Source organism: Actinia tenebrosa, unplaced genomic scaffold (assembly GCF_029948245.1).
Source record: "Actinia tenebrosa isolate PJP-AT-01 unplaced genomic scaffold, QUT_ActTen_1.0 PGA_scaffold9__36_contigs__length_13948895, whole genome shotgun sequence".
Lineage (NCBI taxonomy): Eukaryota > Metazoa > Cnidaria > Anthozoa > Actiniaria > Actiniidae > Actinia > Actinia tenebrosa.
Window position 1 is genome coordinate 13,898,099 of NW_028292586.1, and position 21,628 is coordinate 13,919,726.

At 34.7% G+C, this 21,628-nt stretch overlaps 1 protein-coding gene across 2 annotated transcripts; it reads right to left on the bottom strand.

Moving 5' to 3' along the window:
- Positions 1-310: 310 nt before the first annotated feature.
- On the bottom strand, positions 311-21,083 carry LOC116298673 (proto-oncogene vav). Of its 2 annotated transcripts, XM_031707203.2 has the most exons (35): positions 20,822-21,083; positions 20,488-20,604; positions 19,240-19,298; positions 18,440-18,526; positions 17,011-17,110; positions 14,837-14,941; positions 14,338-14,412; positions 12,847-12,942; positions 12,500-12,559; positions 11,697-11,744; positions 11,308-11,400; positions 10,856-10,927; positions 10,532-10,605; positions 10,409-10,424; positions 10,186-10,268; positions 9,781-9,826; positions 9,520-9,606; positions 9,366-9,408; positions 8,802-8,877; positions 8,610-8,641; positions 8,434-8,503; positions 8,322-8,353; positions 7,570-7,779; positions 5,082-5,177; positions 4,435-4,462; positions 4,260-4,356; positions 4,056-4,151; positions 3,916-3,965; positions 3,553-3,615; positions 3,257-3,373; positions 2,759-2,843; positions 2,480-2,579; positions 2,202-2,266; positions 1,757-1,822; positions 311-1,310 (listed from the first exon to the last, which is right to left on the bottom strand). In XM_031707203.2, the coding sequence occupies exons 1-35, from the start codon at positions 21,065-21,067 to the stop codon at positions 1,266-1,268; spliced, it is 2,835 nt and encodes a 944-aa protein (XP_031563063.2). In that variant the 5' UTR covers positions 21,068-21,083; the 3' UTR covers positions 311-1,265. The 2 variants fall into 2 exon arrangements, with proteins under 2 accessions (XP_031563063.2, XP_031563071.2); XM_031707211.2 differs by lacking the exon at positions 5,082-5,177.
- Between the last annotated feature and the right edge of the window lie 545 nt (positions 21,084-21,628).

The following is a 21,628-nucleotide window of genomic DNA, read 5'->3' on the forward strand; positions in this document are numbered from 1 at the left end:
CTATCAACCGCTGGAGGCAGGAGCAAACTAGGGGGTCCTTGGGCATGCCCCCAGGACATTTTACAATTTTAAACTTCTCAAAAAACTATCATGCTACTGTAAGCTAAAAACAAATTAATGGAAATAAAAAAATGTGTTATGCGTGTACGTTGCCTGTTCACATCACATACTGATAGAACTTTAGATCTGCTTCTTGAATTTCCCAAAGTTTCTTTTCTGATTTTTATTTATGTCACTGAAAAGAATCGTGATGGCTTTGTATCCAAAGAATCAGTTGTGAAGAAGTACAAGATTATTGCTCGTTTCTGGGTCATGTTCTCAGCCATGTCTTTAATCGTTAAGCTGCTGAAAATGGTCTTTCTCCAGATGCACTGGTTATGGATTTACAAGGACTAGCTTGCTTACTTTCACAATCTGGGAAAAAAGTGGGGGGGCTACAGCCCCCCAGCCCCTCCCCCTCGTTGGCCCCTTTACAGTAAAACTTCTAAATCAGTAGACATGGGAGTAAAATGCAATTTAAATTCTTCTTTCAATTGCCCTATTTCATATTGACGTCACAGTTTGTTTACAAGGGGGACAGAATCACCAAGAACAAAGGGAATTTGACAAAATCTTCTTTCTCACCGAAATTTTGGCTTCAAATTGTCCAGTTTCCATATATGTTATGTTTCAATATCAAGATCCTTCGATATTAATAGTACTTTGTTGTTATTCCTCCCTTTTCTGTTTTGTAAATGCAATGTATTGTGTTTTTTTTCTTTGTGTTGTTGTCATTCTGTCCCCCTCTGGGGACCATGATCCTTTGCGTTAAAACAAAAGACTGTTTTGATGTGACATCATTATGAAATAGGGCAATTTGAAACAAATTTTTGAGTTCATGAATGAAAAACGATAAAATCCAAAGCTTTTTACATTTACCTGAACATTTCATAATTATAATAATATTTCATGATTTTACAATGTTTTATAGAGACTTTGATACTATTAATAATATTATTTTCTTGAAAAATCATTTTTTCTTTTGTATAATGATTATTTTTACAATAGCCTATGGACCTCTCCCCTAGGCATTTATTTAATGTGATAATCGTGATGCACATTGGAAATAAACTATGACATCACATTTGCACACTGCAGAGATATAGTTCAGAAATAATGAGGATTTCAAAAAGAATATTTCCACAACTTCACCAAAATATTCTTGACTACTTGACTCGGTACTCCAAATAAAAACTTTTGTTTACTTTGTAGTAGGTTCCTATATTTTATTCTTTTATTTCTTCAACATAATTGGATGGGAAATATCCAACCTGTACAAAAATAAATAAATGAATGAAGAAGAATATTAATAATTAATTTTAATACTGAAAATTATGAAAAGACAGAGCCCGATTGTATGAAGGGTGGATAGTAATATCCAATGAATAAATGCTTTAATATTCAGTGGATAAGTCCATGCTGTTATCCAATAAATAATTTTATCCACTGAATAAGATTTATCCATTGGATAGAGCTATACACTCTTTGTACAACCGGGCCCCAATGTTTAATGTTCTACAACTTCCACAACATCAGAATGCCTAGCCTAAGGTCTCAGTCTGTCTTTTGTTACCTTTATTCAAATATTACTAACTTATATCCTCACTCTGCTCTAGCAGTAGAGTGAAGTTGAAACACAAGAAAATGTGTTGCATGTGATTGGGCTCCTAAATAATTCTAAGTAAGTTAAACATACTAATAGACCTAAGTCTAATACCTGGCCATCACATTCACCTTTCCACCAGTCACCATCTTTATTTAGGATTAGAATTTTTGAGTTTTTCTGCAAAATATAACCAACAGCAAGATTCAGTGATATTCTGATGGTAATAAAATATCTGAGCATACACAGATTCCTAGTAATTGTGTAGCTTTGCTGCAATGGAACAAAGTACTCAACAGCATTATTCAACATGATCATGGCTCATCCTCTATTCACTTCCTGTGTTAAACAACCACCACCCATGCATTTTTTGTACCTCACAACCAAAATTGCAGTACATTACATACAGGGGATACTCTGTAACACATCTGTTAAAAATTCCACAGGTCATGCTGACCCTAAAGTATATTGAAAATCTCTGATGGCAAGCAAATTATAACCAATATAATTTCACATAAGTATAATTATACATGTGGTACATCTGGAAATAGGTCCTTACTTGAATAGAAATTTCTTTGGAATTTCTTGCAGTGTATGGATACAATGCTTTTGCCCATCCAAGCCCTGAAAAATGTATCAGTTATTGAACTTATTCACAAAAGCAATTTATATAAACATTGCATGGCTTCAAGAAGAAGAAAACTTTGAACCAACTTCTGCCTAGAGTTCCTTGACCACTAATCAACCAATAACAGATCCAGTATCAGAAGTATTGAAGAAGTGTTGAACATCAAAAAGAAAATAATTGAAGTTGATGATAAAATTAAAAAAGCTCACCTTCCTGTTCTAATTCTTCATTAATCCCACATCGTAAAGTTGTATCGAGACCAGGAAAACTAACTCCAAGGGTATTATCCTGATAATACTGGATTAATTCCTAAAAAAAGTTAGAATATTTATTTTTTAGAGCACAAGCTCTCCATCTCATAGGGCTTACTATATTAATTAATAAATCCCTCTACTTAGTTTTTTATTCAGTTTCCTCTCAAACCAAACCAAGAAAAACAGATGTTCCCTTCTTGCTAAGCCACCAAAATCATAGATCAGATCATTTACCGTGATGCTGGTAAAAACCTTGGCTTGTGTAAGACAGAAAGACCCATCATAAGGAATTTTGATGTGCTTAGTTGATACACGAAATCTGAAAGATACAGTGGGAAAAAGAAGACATATTTGCGTTCCTTCTGAAAAATCGTGCAAGGTGCATAAAAAGCAATAAATTAAATTACATTAATTCTAGTTTCTGATTTGGATTCCTCAAAATTCAAAGCTTGGTCGGCTCTTATGCAACTGGATTTCTTTTCTTAACATTTGACATGTTTTCATAAGTAAATTCATATTTCCCCAAGGATAAAGGCCACGGAGCACTTTCTATGTAATTGTGTACTTCATGTCCAGCCGACACGTGTACATTATTATCCACTTTCTACATCACATTTTAGTCTTCATTTTGTTTACAATTACAAGTAATTTTGAATATATACAGGCTCACTCTTTTGGAATTTACTAATAGTTATGAACATACATGCAAATAATATATAATTTAACACCTACCTAACACTTAATGCATATTCACCCTCACGGTTAACACTTTCCCTCACCAAGAAAGTTCCGTCAGACCTTTGACTTAATTCTCTTTCAGCAGTTGCACGATCCATCTTACCAACAAACCTGGTAAAAAGTATGGAGTCAATTCCAAAACTTGGAGTGAGAAAAACTGGTGGCGACACACTGGTTTGATAACTGAGTGAAAAGGTGTCACTACCAATCTTTGAATCATCAGACAGCATGCCAGCAGCCAGGTATGGCCAGCAAAAACAAATAGATATTTATTAACAAAGAAGTCTTACCAGGCATACTGCAATAATTCTGCATTCATATCCTCAGGTGCAGCCGAAATATTTTCTGGAGTCCTACCAGAAACATCAAGAAATAACTTAATCTAATCTGTTTTGAAGCACATTTGTCTTATATTAACTAACATACAAAGGTTGATATCAAAAATGACATTGGAAATGCAGAATGCAGGAGAGAAAATGCGTGTGCGCAGTCTGCATGTGCAGAAAAAATATGATCAAATGAGTGATTCAAAAATAGCATCAAATAGACTGTGCTCAATCATGGCTATTGCAAGCCTACATACAAGAGATTGCTCATATCTTAATTTATTTTCTCTTGCTGTAATGATACACATTTAAAGATCATTCACTCACTCTTCCATTAAGGTATGTTCCTCATACTTATGACCACGTTTTGAAGATCTCTGAAAGCCATAAAACACAGTATCAATTGAGGCATGGCTACTATCACAGTTTTGTTTCCTATCCATTCACATTCTAAATACTGTACCTACCTGGCTTTTCCTTCTATTTCTGTCAGTATTTTCTTCCTTTTCAGCAACATGACTTCGCAGGAAATATCCCACAGAACCAGTTCGAGATGATCGTCCCTGAGGAGAAAAACAACTGTCAGACAACATTATGCCAAAACGACTATCAAAATTTTTCTGGTGTTGGAGCTAAAGATACTATCAATATAATGCTAAATATTGACATACTTCCCACCATTCTGGATCAGACTGGTTCATTACTTCTACTTCATCACCAACAGCAAGGTTAAGACTTGGTCTGCCACCGGGAGCCATTCCCTGAAAACTAAAGCAAGCCAAACAATGTTTAAAAGTTTTCCCCTTTGCAGCATGGTTAGTAACAACAATTTTAGTTGATACTTACTTCGATGTGGCTATAACTATGTCATTGGCTGAAAGAAGGGAAAAAATGCAAAAAAATTTGATTATATTTTTCTACTAAGGAATAATTCCTGCTTTTCCATTTTTGATTGTTTCTTGTTCACTTGTTTATTTTCCACATTCATTTGGACAATAATTACAAGTTAGTATTTATTTATTTAATATTTCTTATTCAATGTTAGCGTATAATGATATGTCAGTCTAGACATGGATTTAAACAACCCACTCATCAAATAGACTAGAATATAATTCAACTGAACATTTTATAGGATATAATTTAACTGAGCATGTCTAGCTGTCGTTCAGTATAATAAAATCACTATATTATCAAAAGCAGATGTTCCCCTACTCCTACTTTTTATCAGTCTCAATTCAACCACCTTCTCACCACTGGGAAATATTTGAATAGTCCATACTAGGGGGAAAAAAGTTAACATGCAGGCTACAAGGAAGTATATCTACCTACAGTGAACAGATTCAACAGTGTTTGGTTATTAACTGGGAAACCACATGCAAACTGGAGTTATTACTTTAGATCTTACTATTCCCTGAGAAATCGCAAACTCCTGGGATTTAAGACTGTAGTTGTTTTAGCACACTGATTTAGTTTTTAAGCTGCAATTTACGTACTCTTGTATGGGGGTCTGTCCCTCGAATGTAGCCAGTCAGTAGGAGATGTTGGTGTAGAAAACTGCTTTACTAAAGTTGCTGGTTTGCTGGAGAAATCTAATGATAACAAGGTAGCTTTCAATTTCAGGAAGATTTAAATGTCGTTTGCATGAAGGAAACCATTTATCACCCTGTTTTGCCCCACTATTTGGTTATGACAAATAACATCTAAGCAATAATAATTATCAATAAAATGCAATATTAGCAAGGAAAAGATTTCATCATGTTTGTGATTTATATAAAAATTTAAAGAGGACATTGGTGGTAACAATGATGGTAGGGGTAGTGATGATGAGGACAATAGGGTAAACTATGAAGATGTGATTATTATGTCTGAGTATTATTATGACTGGCACAATCTTGCTGTCCTGTGACATGTCCATGAAAATTAATATGATGCGCAGGTGTGTCAAGTGCTGTGTCAAGAAACCTCTCAGATAAGTTCAGCTAGCCCTTCATGTCGTGTGAATTTTCATTATGAAGTACATTGTCCCTATTTTTGCAAATGTGAAGGATGATCATGAATGGTAACAGAGTGGACAGTAGACCCCTTGCAGCACTTTGGAATGTAGCTCAATCTGGGGGACAAAACAATAGGTTCCAATCCTCAGGAGATTGGAAATCCTTTGTTTTGTCCCCCAGATCGAGCCGCTTTGATGTCACATGCAAGGGGTTTATAGGATGGCACCGTAGGAAATCAAAATAACATATTATAACACGGCAATATTTATAATTAATACAATAAACCATGAAAGTTAAATATGGCAGTCGTAAGAAAATAAATGAAATAATATGTCAAAAGGAGGAGAGCAATAACATTTGGATTAGTAATGACTCACAATAACAACAATACAAACAAAATGGAAATGAAGAAAAACAAAAAATAAGTAAAACCAAATATATGTTTTTGACCACCAACTTTCCTGGAAATATCCTTAAGATGCTAAAAGATGGAGGAATATCCAGGAGTGAAAACTGTGTGTATTGGTGTCTTATTATCACGTATCTAGAGAATGTCAATCTTCAATGTTACTTTTAAAGTGGAAATTTGTCATATAGGATTATAGTAGAGTTACTAAGAGTATTTCAATTACCAGTACTAAGCATCTTGTTAGCTAGGTGATATGAGATTGTCAGCTGTCACTGCACAAATTTTTAACAGAGGATGTCCACACTTTTCCAAGATAAAAATGTACTTAGAACTATATATATCTTACTCTATCGTTATAATCATTATCATCACTATGTTACTATAAGGAATTATAAGGAGGAATTACCTTTTAGATGAGGAAGAGGGGAGAATTAAAATATACAACCCTATGAAAGATTCCTTATAATCATAAAGAAAGAAGTAAATGCAGGTTTATTTTGATTTTAAAGACTTTTGCCAGTTACCCTACAAACAGCCAAACATTATTTTAGCTTATCATGTGCAAGTATTGTTAGAGCCTTAATTTATTCATAGAAATGTTAAGAAAATGAGAGTAAATAGAATGGAAAAGCAAGAATCCTTACTTAAAGTATGTTATAACAAATATATATTATTAATAATAATATATATTAATTGCATATATTAAGAAGATATATTAATATATCCTTTCACGGTGTAATGGGGAGCATGCAGATACTCATTAGATAGTTTGCAAGCATTCTCAAAGAACCTGGAAGTCATTTTGGTGATCAATAGAAAATGAAATACATTTTTATTAGAAAGATACAATAGCTATTAGCAACATCCGCTGGTCATGCATGTATGTAATAATATGTGTATAATATACAGCTGTAAAAGAAAGATTTATCATACCAACCTAAAGGTATTTAAATGGTAATTTAAGTTAATGGACCAAATTCACTTGCCTGGGAGTAATGTTTTCTCATACTTTAAGACAAATAATGGATACAACTCAAACAAAGAATATATATTCATAAGGGAATAAGGTGTTCTGAAATGGATATATTACACTCAAGTTGATTTGGTCCATTTTTAATGATGATTTTTATATCAAATAGTATTACTTTTCATGCCCTAGGGCCCGGTCCACACAAATCCGGAAATTTGTGTCTTTGCAAATTTTCTTTGTAGATAAGCGTAGCGTCCACACGTGTCCGGAAATTTTTGTATCCGTATCTGGAAATTTTTGAAAACAGTCAATAGAGTGGAAATTTTTGAATATGCTCAAATACGGACATGTGTGTACGGTCGTATGCGCAAATTTTCGAATACGCTGATGTAAACACGATTTTGCACATGCTCAATGAGAAAAACTATTTATTAAAGGACTAGGCACTAGCATCATCAGTGAAATCAAGAAATTTCCGGATATGTGTCAGGACAGCAAAAACGATTCGAAAATGATTCAAAAATGCGAACATTTTCGTATCCGCAAAAAAATGTTTTCGGGTACAAACATTTCCTGATACAGTACAGTGTGGATGGGGCCTTAAATACCTGCTACACCAATACGAGGAGGTGCTGAGATCTTCCGTGGTCTTCTTTCAGGTTCTGGGCTTAATGTTTGTCCTCCTGAAATTGCTCCTTTGCCCATACCTGGACGCATGGGCTGGAAAGGTGAAATTCCTGAAAACTGTTTGTCTTGGGTATTTTTTCTGCAGGAATTGCATTTAGTGATACAGTCCTTGTGGCAGGCTGTATCACATCCTATAAAAAATTATCATCATCATCACCACCACCATTCACATCCTTTTATCCACATTAAAATATCATTTTTATCCTAAGTAGTAACATAATCCAACATCAGCACACCTAACATTATTAACAGCCCTTCCCAGCTGATCAATTTAACTCACTATCAACATCATTATAATCAACATTATTATCAAATACCCCTCCCCTTACCACTGTACACCCATCATCATCATAAACATCAGTCTTGGTACTATAAGATTCCCCTATCCTTACTACAACATCATCATTATTATCAACATCCCTTCCTTACCATCAAATACCCCTATCCTTAGTACATCCATCATCACTATCAACACCCCTTCCTTACCATCAAATGCCCCTCCCCTTAGTACACCCATCATTATCAACATCCCTTCCTTACCATCAAATACCCCTACCCTTACTACACCATCATCATCCATTATTCTTAAAGAGCCTACTCAGAAAATTGATCACCAGCCTTAGTCTCTTACACTACCCATGCTTCTCATAACAATATCAGAGAGAGTACTTACTAGAGCACTTGTATCCTTGATGAATTAATCCCCTAAGGATTAAAAAAATGGCTGTTATTTATGAAGTTAATCCTAACTTATAACTCAGTATATATTAAATATAAGACTTTACCATAAAAGTTTCTGACAGATACTGCAGTAAGTTGCATTTCCAAAAGTATATAAATCAAACTTGTGTTTTCCTACATAAGAAAAAATGATAATTTAATCTATTATAATTTATAATTTTATAATCTAAATGTCCATTTAATGCAACTTAATTAGAAGCTTTTCCTTGAGTTCACTTACTTTGATCTATTCCAGGTAGTTTGAGGTTATCCCTATTAAGGAATGAGAATATTTTTTATATAAATATTTTAAGGTTTTATATCATACTGGCTGGAGTGATCTCACAAATTGAATTATTAGTGATCCATGTAGCACTCAACCTTTTGAACACAACGAATTCAAGAATACATTGAAAAATTCAATCAAACTTACATTGCCCGCTTTATTTCATTAACCCATTTGTCCTTCATGTCTAATGTCTTTGCATACAAGGAGCATGAATTCCTCTCTAGAGAAAAAATAAACTAAGTTCAGTGAAAAAAAAACACATTATTCTAACCTATTTTATTATATATTTTTTTGCCACTCGTAGCCTAAATGTGTTAGTCTTAAAACACTATCCATCTCTTCAATAGCATGGTAAGTTCCATACAGAAAATTATGTATTATTTTCTGGGACCCTTCCAACCCTTTTGGAGTTGAAAAGAATCAAGTTTGGTGTAGAAGTAGTGTAATGCCTCTCCCCTTTGGGTCTGGGGTTTGATTCACATGAGAGCAGAGTTTGTTAACTAGGTTTCTTAACTAGGTTCTCCAGTTTTCATTCCTTCTCAAAACGTAACAAATTCCAATTTTAATTCATTTTTAAGTTAGCTGTGCTCTGACTTTGATCTATCTCATAATGATTTTAATTTCTGTCCATCCATCTGTCCATCTGTCCATCTGTCCATCTGTCTGTTGTGAGTATATTTCAAATGATGGTGTATAAGGATACAATACCTGACTCTGGGGTTTCCCCTTTCATACTCCAGCCATGAAGAAACTACAAATATTGAAAAGCAGGATGGTTATTTTTCTTATTTCAGCTTGGCATCTTTTCTCTTGCTCCAATGTCTGACCAGAAATGGAATAATGTAGTTTTATAAATGATTACCTTTCCTCTTCCAGGACCAAAAGTATAATTTTCCTGTAATTCAAAATAATCCAAGAAAAGTGTTGCCTTGTGGTGGTATGTGTCTCCCTACATGAAAAACAAAATAAATATCATTAACACTGAAATAAGAGCAGTCATACATGTTTATTGGAACATGAAGTACAATGGAATGCATTTCGTTTTACACAACAACAACAACAACAACAACAACGTCCAAACTTTAGATAAGGAAGATACAGTGTAGTTAGTAGTTGATATTACCTTGTGTTTACAAATGATCAGTGCTCTGTCAAACAAGAATGCGTGTCTGAAAAAAAAAGGTTGAATAAAAATGAGGTATTCAGGGGTTTCAATAGAAGGCGGCTACCAGCGGTTTATCGCCGGGTACTTACCTTCATACCGCCGGCTATTTTGCGAATCAGTCTTAATAAATAAGAAGTAAAATTTGTGGAAACAGACGTGTACTTTTGAGTTTCATCCATCTACTTCAAATATTATTGAAAGCCCTGGGTATTGTAGGTGCACTACAAGTAAAATTTTTCATTTAAAACCATCACAACTGGAATGTTTCTAGCTAGTGACTTTTAAGTACAACAAATGGAAAAGTCTCAATTATATAGGTTTCCTATCTACTAAATGAAAATAAAATATTACATAATAACACACCTTTTCTTTGGAGGTCGATCACCAATTTTTACTTGAACTTCGCCATCTTTCATCAATCTACCAAACTTCTCCAGGTCTTCGCCCTTGCAAAATATAAATTAACAATATAATGAAAGCTAGTTATAAAAATTTTAAACACAATTTAATTTGAATATACAAATTTGTAGGCATAAGTGTGTCAATGTTTGCAATATAATATACATAATTATTTATCTGCACTTACCACTTCACTTGTCAAGCTTGAGAATGGAAAGATAGAAAGATGAGAATAGTACAACAATAATGACAACTTTATTTAAATAGTAATAAAGTACACAGTGACCAGTAGTAATAAACTTGTAATTACCTATTTTGGATGTCCCTAACAGTTTTCTGATTTTCATCATCACGTTTTACTTGATTAATGAAAGTAGCAACATCCTAAGATAAGAAGGATTTGTCATTAATTGTAGATAGACAGTTCAAACTGCTGTTAGAATTTTTTACCTTAAACATTTGTTTAATACTGTGATTTTTGGTTCTTTCACATATAGACAAAAATAATAGCATCATTATGGAAAGTTAAGCACTATAGGAAGAAATTCTTAATTATATCATTTTATAATCAATATATGAAAATACCTGATCCAGTGCAAATTGCTTTAGAAATACCTGATATAAATTGTTCTACCTGAATACACTCTTGAGCCTTCTCAAGCATTGCTTTGTCAGGATGATTTCCCTTGGTTTCTTTCAGTAGATGCTAAATTTATTTAATAATATTGTCATTAACAAACAAATAGCAAACTAGTAAGTGAATATTAAGACAAAAGATCCCAACTTGTTTTCTTGACATTAATTTTTGCTGATCAAAACATTCAGATGACATCATCACCATGAACACATGCACCCAAATTAAACTCATGCTTAAAAAAGATGTGTGTACCCATGATGGTCCTTCATCTTAGAGTAAACGATGAACAACATTGAGATGATGATTATTATTAGTATGGTAAGAGAGTTGTATTAGTTGAAGATGATGATGATAGGTTTAATAGGATAGAGGTAAATATTACATATGATAATGGATCTTGTAGGAAGTGAGTGGTAAGAAGAGGCAGGTTTGATGTGAGACGTATGTACCTGTATCAACAGTGGGTACTTGAGTACTCTCTGAAATGGAACTACTAACAAAGACCTCAATGAAAATTTGCTTTTTGCTCTCCTTTGGCAATCCTGTTCAATAATAAAAGAGAAATTACACATCAGAGAACTGATCATGCTGTAACAACAACTAGGGAATGATAGGCAAATGCATATATTATCTGCCAGAGGAATGAGTGCAACAGAACAGAACAGCACATGACAATATACTTTCGTTTTTGAACTTCACATGTACTAGGGTCTGTGTGTGAGGGGGATTAGTAGGGTGGGTGTGGAGTGGAGCAATAAAGGGCCACTCTAGAATTTAACTTTTAAAAAAAATTCAGAGTTCTTACTTCAAGAATGCCTCATTAAAGTGTAAAATGTACCTCTAAAGTATCTTTGATTTTTGCATCTCTCCTTGACAACTCATCAATCTGTAATCATATAATGTTTGAGATAAAAACTGTGCCCAAATAAAGGTTGACCAAAAATGGAATGGTATTTATTATATGCATACTGTGATTTACTCGCTAAAAACCTGTTTCAGTTCACTGTTCTGGACCAATCACAACCAAAAACAAAGCCAAAGAGAAAATCAATGAAATACAACTTGCAAAGTTAAAGAAAAGCTGTTAATCCAAGTTAAAGAAAAGCTGTTAAATCTTTTGAAAAGTTTCTAAAATACTTTCAAGAAAAGAAATAATTATATGACTACAATGAGGAAAGACACTATTTTTGTTGGAAGAATTAGGCAAGTTTAATAAAAAAATTATATTCAGTAAGCTTTCTCTATCGTTTTCCATGTAAAATAAACCTAGTTTCAGCAGATAGAGCCTAGAGGTTGAGAATATTACTTTAATTTGATAGTTCGAATGTCAAAAAGTCATTCAGATAGGCTTTTTATTATGCTTGTAAGACAGCGTTTTCGAATATCAATGAAAGTAAAATAGCCCATGAATGATTTTTCAGTTTAATTTTGTAAACTGAAATGTTTTAATTAAAACCAAATTGAAAATCTCAGTATGTAATTACATAATAAACAGAAAACACAGCTTTTATTCACTTGCTTTTTCACTTGTGCATAAAAACTGTGTATCAAGCACATTGAACAAACTAAATATATATAACCAGGATTGCATGCCACATAATGCATAAAACACCAAACATGAAACAAACAAAAAACACTTACATGGGTTTGAGCATCTGGCATTCTTGCACAATAATTACCATATTTTAAAAAATCATCTTTCTGTAAGTTAATTATATTGATAACTTTCATGATTAATTAATTACCCATAATCGATCAATTGATGAATGAATAGATAAATGAAGGAAGGAAGGAAGGAAGGAGGGAATGATGAACAAAGGAATAAATAAATGAAAGAAATAGGTGATATTTACAACAACAGTTACTGAAGTAACAGGAACAGAACATTAAATGTGTTTACAACTGTACAATAGTTATTTTTAAAATTAGCTTTAATTCATGAAATAAAAGTTTGCTCATAAATGGTTGAGTATGCCAAGATTACTTACAGCATCAATAAAAACTTTACCAATGTTAGCTCCTACTTCATTATTGCAAGCTCTTTCTAATCTAGCTAAGAACTTGACATGTATTGTTTGAAGTTCCTAGATATAAAACAATAGAATCTTGAAAAACAAATGATTTATTTTGTGGCATTAGTTCTACATCCATCAACCAATCCAACCATACATCCCCCATCCATCCACCCTCCCACTTACCAATCCATCCACCCTCCCACTTACCCATATATCCAACCTCCTACTTACCCATCCATCCACCCTCCCACTTACCCATCCATCCAACCTCCCACTTACCCATCCATCCAACCTCCCACTTACCCATCCATCCAACCTCCCACTTACCCATCCACCCAACCTCCCACTTACCCATCCATCCACCCTCCCACTTACCCATCCATCCACCCTCCCACTTACCCATCCATCCAACCTCCAACCCACTTACCAACAAGTAACTAATTGTTTAATATACTTGTTTTAATTAGTAAATTATAGATAGTAATTATTTACTTGTACTCTTCAAACTGTTTGTATTATTTAAATTTCATATATTAGACCTACTGCCTCTAGGTAGACCAATACATCCATCCACCAATCCATCTATCCACTCACCCTCCCACCCATCCATCAATAAACCTATCCACCCTCCCACTCTTACACACCCTCACACCAACCCATCTATCTACCAATCCATCCATCCAACCTCCCACCCATCCAAAAAAGCCATCCATCTATCTATCCATCCACCCTTCCACCCATCCATCCACCAATCCTTCCTTCCAATGATCTATCAATCCATATTTACCACCACCCGGTTAGCTCAGTTGGTAAGAGTGTCGGTCTGTTGTGCGGGAGGTCGTGGTTCAAGCCTCAGCTGGACCAACACTCAGGGTCTTAAAATAACTGAGGAGAAGGTGCTGCCTTTGTAATAATATCTGCAAATGGTTAGACCTTCAAGTCCTTCTCGGACAAGGACTTTAAACCATAGGCCCTGTCTCCTAACCCTTCCTAACCTACAGTGAAAATGGGGGACATAAAAGAACCACTGAGGACGTAAAAAGAAAGCCTGGCAATGACCACCCTCAGTGCCTACACTTCATACTAACCATCTCTCAAGCTTGTAAATTGCATAAATCAATCTGTCATTCACAACTCATGTAAAGCGCCTTTGATTATATCCACATAATATTAAAGGGCGCTATATAAATCATAAATCATAAATAATCCATCCACTCTTTCATACACTCATTCACTGAGCCATCCATCCATTCATTTACTAATACACTCACCCTCCTACCTGTCCATCCATTTATTACTTAAACCATTTTGCCATAAATTCATTTATTAATCCATCCACCTACACCAAACCAACCATTCATTTATTCATCCATTCATTAATTTACCAAAATAAATTGCAAATAATTTAATTGCTAATTTCTCCTTTCTATCGATAATCCCTTAGTCTTTAGCATAATCCCTTACCTCTATATTGATAAATATTATTCCTTTATCATGAGGGTGCAGCATAACTTTGAGTTTAGGGTTGTAAATAAATGTCTGAAAAGAAGGAAATTTACAGCATTTCAGAGTCCTCCTCAAGTCATAGTCAAGCAAATGGATACTGCTATTGCTTGGACCACAAAATTGAAATTGGAAAATGTTGACAGTCTAAACTCAAACACGAATAGCAGTAAATAACATGTACAGAGTTGAACTAACCACATTATGTAAATGGTATACCTAAGACCAATGTTGTGAAAACCATACCCTGCAACACATCCATGTATAGCTTATAATGTACCCCACTAATGATTCCACTTTGGTTGTAAAGTAAATGATGTGGGTGCTAATATCAGCAAAAGAATGGTTTATTGATCTGTATTTTTGTAGCGTATGTAAATTATGAGTGGCTATTCATTGACAAGACAGTGCAGTGAATAGCAAAAAATTCTTGTCTCTTTTGATCTTTTATTTTACCAACCATTACTATCATCCGCAATGCTTCTACGTATCCCTTTTCTGTTTCTAAAAGTTCAGATATGACATATTTTCTTTTCTCCTCTTGTGATGACTGTCTTGTTGGTTTCTTTAAACAGAATCAAAAGGTGAATAATCTAAAGTTGACCTTATAGATAATTATAAAAATATTCAGATTTAAAGGTTCTATAATTATAATGTATGTATATGAGAAATAAACTACATATTTGTACTGCGGTTATAATATGTCTAATTGAGCTGATCTGCGTAGTATATCAAGAAACTTAATATGCAGCTGCTAATTATAAGACTCAGAAAAAATTCTGAGTCTTGAATGGGATTTGAACCTGTGCCCTGGCGATTCAGGTGCCATGCTCTAAACACTGAGCAACCAAGTCTCATATGAGACTTACAAGGACACATTATGCTGATTATAATGTCGTTAAATGTAATATTATAGGCAAGGTAAGACTCAGTTACTAGACCTCCACTTGAGCCTTGTTCATGATTTGCTGGACTTACAAGTTGACAGTTATTTGCTTACATAAATGAACACAACCGCAACATGAGGGGTATTTCCCCTCATTTGGCATTATCATATAAGCACTAGATGACCTTTGTTAGTTGGTAAACAATAGACCATTTTCTTAAGGTTGAGTGGCATCCAAATTTAAGGAACTTGAAGGGCCACGATACCAGAACAGGAGCTTTATAATTAGATCTTATTAACCAAGCGGGAGGTCTGTACGGGATAATCTTGACCGAGGTCTGTACCTGACCGAGGTCAAGATAATCCCGTAGACCGACCAAGCTTGGTTGATAAGAGTTTTATTATATTATTTCATTGAAAAGAACAAAATGTTTTCGCCGTAAGATTAATATGCGATCGGACTGGTTAATACTGGAGAATCTAGACCAATCCGTGATGAGATCTATCCAATCAGATTGCTCGATTTGCTAGTGTCCAGGCTCTAAGATTCACGGTCATATAATAATGAGAATTATCATATATTTCATAAAAATCATAAAAATTTATCAAATCGATCATACTCATCTTTAAATATAAAACTGTCTTCTTAATTTTACTGAATTTGCATTTTTCAGTTTTGTGGCCCATCAAGTTAGATGTGCATGCAACCTTGAGAAAATGATCTATTATTGTACTTGGTACAGCTATTGCTCCCTGCTATATTGTGATGCATGCTAAAAATTGATTGCTCACTACTTTAAACTCAAACAGAATCATGCTCCCCTCCTCTCCCTTCCTAAGCAACAGTATTCAAGGTGGCTCAATACAATAATTTTGAAGCACGACTAATCTACTTGTATTGCAAACTGCGCAGCACAAGATATACCTTGGCCAAATATCAGTTTATACTAAGTGTAGGGATAGATGGACGTTTAAAATCCTGTGTATTTTGTGACCATTGGACACACCCTGAAGGCACAGTGACGTCATGTGATAATTTTTTAAATCTATTTTGTGGCTTAATCTGACCAGACCCAGAGAAACGGAGTTCACTAGCTGAAACATACTATGGTAGTCTTCAAGGTCAGAAAGATTCAGAGCCAAGCAGACCTTTGACACTTTTTACTCTTCCATCTCATGAACAAATGCTTAGTTTTATATTTGACCGTCTCGCTTTTTATACTATTCAATCACTTGAATTTATTTTGCTCAGAGATTGTTCAGTAGTAATTCATGTGTTTAATGATATTCAAGTGTAATGGAATGTTCAACATGTGAAGTTTTAAAAACAAGAGAGCTGCATAACAAAACAAACAAAGGAAACCCTGAAAGTCTGGCTCTATTCAAGGCGATACACCTATGTCACTGTGCCTTCAGAGTGTGTCCTGATGGTCACGAAATACACACGATTTAAAACTTCCATCTATCCCTACACTTAGTATAAACTGATATTTGGCCAAGGTATATCTGGTGCCCTGCAGTTTGCAATACAAGTAGAGGAGTCGTGCTTCAAAATTATTGTATCAAGCCACCTTAATACCATGCAACTCCCACTGACCAAGCACCTATTGTATGCCAAATCTAATCTACTATCAACAACTTTAAACTAATATTAATTTCTTAGTATGTTTTAAAGTCATCATGACATTTTATTTTTTGGAACAAATAACTGTAATAACCAGAAACTGAAAACAATAAAGTTCACCTACTGGTATATTTTGTATTGATAAAAGATCTTCATATATTTTATCATCTTCTTCTATATTCACTGAATCATAAGGATTTTCTTCATCTGTTATGTCTCTTCTCCTGTTGAGCATTAAGTTGTGTTGTTAAAAGAACAATAGTATCTAAAAATGGTAAACTGGAAGAACAGAATCTCATATGCTGATGGTCATTTGTCAGTTGAAATTTCACTGTTTTAAAAGAAAAATGTAAACATAAAATGGCAACAGTCAGTCAACAAACAGCCATTGAATGGCCATGTAGCAGACAAAAGGCCATCAAAAATTGGTAAGTATAATGGCCAGGAAAACAAGTATTTGCCTATTAACATGCATAATTGGCTTGAATGCTTCTCATTTTCTAGAATTTTTATTTGGTATTATTTAAAACACATATTTGATGTTTTAGTTTGTACCTTTGCTGGTTTTAATGAAGGGCAATAAATAAAAAACAAAGATAAATTGCTTTTAAATTTATCCCTTGTATCTTGTCTTGAGTTAACCATAATTTACATGGCCTACTTTTACATGATTGACAAACAGGCTACTGCTGGCGTGCTGCTTATTAGCTGTAAGACAGCAGACAAACTGTCAAACCACCAACAATTAACAAACACCCATCAAAAGGGCATCTAGGGAAGTGATCTTGCTTTTTATCAAGGTTATAAATGAAATAGAATTATGAGTTGATACTGATAATGTAACACAGCATATATTGCTACAGTTTTACGTGCTGAATAAAACTTTTAAGCACTGAATAAGATTAATATGTATTACCGTCGCTTTCACCTAAGCTGAAACACTTCTAAAGAAAACCGCCACTAATTAAGGGCGGTAAGTTAACTTTTGGCGCCTCAAAGGTTGACGTTTGGCACTTCAAACTCTTCATATATATTTCTTGATATCGTGGTGTTAGACAGTCCTCCACAGTCAGCAAAATCAATCAATTGCTCTGAATAATTTTCCTGAATAGAAGTTAATCCCTTGGTCTGAAATAGTTTCCAATATTAAAATACTTTATCGCCAAATGATAATTTACTTGGTAATGGATCTATGTTGCCTGTTTCTCGATATTTTTAACCACTTTGAAACTGCGAATGGCTGAACTCGCAATTGCATACTAAAAATTTCTCGTATTGGACTTTTCCACCGCTTTATACCTAAACCATCTAGGTAACGCTGCATCTGAATGAAAATTTTTGACCATAAATGTTTGTATGAATCATAATTATTCGGAATTTGGCGCAAACTTTAACATTTCACTCTTGGACACCACTAATGTTTACATGTGAAAACATCAAAGTTTGAGGCGCCAAACTTCAAACTTTAGTCATCAAAAGTTAACGTAACGCCCCCAATTAGTGGCGGTTTTCTCTAGAAGTGTTTCCGCTTAGGTGAAAGCAACAGTACTTACAAAGCAATTTCTTCAAGATTGGAATAAATATCTTCTTCTTCATGCATTTCTACATTATCGTGAGCAAGATGAGAGGGGACAAAAGGCCTTTAAAACAACAAACACAAATAAGTTAAAATTACTAACTATTATTATTCATTAATATGGGAGAGGTTTAAAAATACTGCCTGCCAAATAGAAACTGAACTTCCAAATAAAAACTGAACTGCCAAATAAGTTTTAGCTGAGTCATACAATGTTTGTGGCTCAAGCAATAAGACAATTAAGGCAAAGATTTGACCAGACAAAGTTCAGATTCTGGCCAGACATTGTCTGATGACCCATCATGGTGTTTAGCCCTATAGGTTGTTCTCATTTCAGACAATGTGCAATTGTCAATGTTCAGACAATGTGTAGTTCCAGAAATTATCCATACCCCTCCCCCTCCCCCACAGAGGAATCTGAAATTTCAGAGGTATGGGGGGTCAGAGAAAGAACAAAATTACTGAGTTTGTATGGAATAAAATTGCATTTTTTGGGGGTGGGGTCTTTAAAAACATTCCACAGCAAACACCCTTTTTATGTCTCTCATAAAATATAATTAAAATAGGTGTTATTTTGGATAGAAATATTGTTCTAGAAAGTGTGTGTGCATGGTATGTGCCCTTGCAAAGCACTCTACCCAATCTATTGTGATGTGAGATGAAACCTGTGAGATTTATTACTGAAACAGTTATTTCATAACGATTGATTACTTTAGCCACTCGTAGTAGTTTACTTATTAACTGTTTTACAACAAATTAAGTTCTATTGCCACTTACTCTACTTTTCTGCTCAGTGCCTGAGGTGTATTGGACAGTTTGGATAATGTGTGTACAACCTAAAAAAATTGAAATTTATCTTTTGAAATGAACCTTGAAATGAATCTAAACTTGCAAAATGCTTTACTAGGAGCATGGCCAGGGAGCCCAGTCAGGGCTCGAAAAAGCGGCCTGGCAATGGCCAAATTTCAAGTTTTGCAGGTGAAAATAATGATACACTGCCAAATGAATAATAAAATGACATGCAAAATTTACTGGAATGACCTCCTTTTAGCATGCTCCTTTACTATGGCAGGCTACAGTTTTTTTCTATTTCAAGCAAAATAAAAGTCAAAAGTAAAGTCACTCTTGAGCCATGAATCCCATATGGTGGGCACTTAACCTGGTTTCTATAGCATTAAGCAAATAGGAGTATTGCTACTCCCCCTGAATAGGATGCTAGTCCATCTCACGTTACCCCGAACACATCAGGATACCCTAAAAATTTGTTGGTACCCATTTATACACCTGGGTGAAGTGAGACAGAGCCGAAGTAAAGCATCTTGCTCAAGGACACTACTCAAACCCAGGCCTGTTGACCCAAAGCCCAAACCACCGACCACTCGGCCACCATGTTTTCAACTATGTATGATATCTATGTAGTCTCACAATAAGTTTGACTTACACCCCCTCCTCCACCTCCCCTCCCCAAAGGAAGAGTCCTGTCTACACTGCTGTTAACGTTTTGATAAATGTATGTAACTTGACTAAAAAGGGTTGTAATAAGATAGAGATAATAGTTATTAGTCAAATCCAACTAGCTTTTTATCAAAAATTCTGCATTCTGATTGGATGAGCTACTAGTAGGCTATAAGTTAAGCCTAGTAGTAGTGAAAAGTGGCGGCTTTGAAAGCCAAAATATTGAATTTAACTTTAATTAAAGACTTGTTTGCATCTAAATATTTAACCGACTAGTTGGATTGACCTCTTGCCCTCATAGCCTATGAGTCAACATAGCCCATTCGTGCTAGAGGACTAACCGCTAAATAGTAAGCAATTGCAACGTCGAAAAAGACGAAATAGTGTGAACACCAAGTTCATTTGTAGGAAAATGAGTGAGTTGTAAACGTACGAAACGACAACAGACTAATTATGATTTTTTATATCAAAAACGTTTTTTGATGTGTTACTACATTATACTTCAATTTAGAGTAAACGCCTTGAAGAAAGGGTCAAGAAATACTGGTGTGCGATATCGATTCACTTTACCTTTGCGAAGTCAGAGACATCGTACAGCCCAATTGCATCGAAAAGATCATCATTAGTGATACAAAAATTTTGAGTACAGGCCATCAAGAAACTCCGGATGTTCTTTAAACACATGAACTAAAACGAGGAAAAGAGAATGAAAGTTAAGATTGGACTTGTAGCAGCGCTGGATCCAAAGCCAAGGATCTTGTTTATTTTTGAAGCTCTGTTGAGACAGACACTACAGGAAAAATATGTGTACAACTTGACACGCTTCATAGAAATGTTTTTCTGTCTAAAGAGGCTTTCGTGGTCATGTTTAGGTATTTTTGTACGCTTTAATAGTTTGTTGTACCTGAGACATTTGAGATTTAGTGTTGATATCCTTGACAGCTCCTGGTTCGAGGGCATTGGCCAGTTGACACAACAAGACACCATCACGAAGGGATTGTGCAAAATCAAATAATGTAGAATTAATATCAGCTGCTTTACTTGGTAGTAGAATATCCATTTTAAGCATCCAGTCTCTTGCCATCTTCCATTCTTCGACTTCTCGACCAGTTGAGCGGCCGGAAGCAGATCTTATTCTGTGAACCTCCATCTTGGAAAATGACGAACGCCTGTGTGCCTGTCCCAAGGGGCCTTGCAAGCTTTGCTAAATATTAACCCCAAGGGGAGAGGGTGGGGCGAGGTTAGGTGAGATCGAATATATAGTGAAAAAGAAGAGGAAAAGGGAGAAAATTAAGGAAAAGGCATGAAAGAAAGAATAAGATAAATAAAGAATAAAATGTAACTTTTGGGTAAGTAAAAAATACTTTAATTACAGTTGGTGTTCCTAGCCCATAGAGTGAAGTCATTACACGCGTGAAATAAATATTAGAATAATACACATCAGAAGACCCTGGCCTAATTCCATTGTTTTCTTTTTGTTTACTTCACTATTACATGTTGAGTAGTATTTTTTCTTTCTCAAATTAAATGCCTTCACTATCTACACAAAGCTGTTAATGACAGGTTTTTTACACTGTAAATGAATTAATTTACACTAACTTGCATTTCAAACAAATCACTCTTGTCTTCAATATTTTGTTTTTAAAGAAATTAGAATCTTAGTAGAGTATCATTGAAACAACAATCACAACAAGTATTATAACAGAAGTTC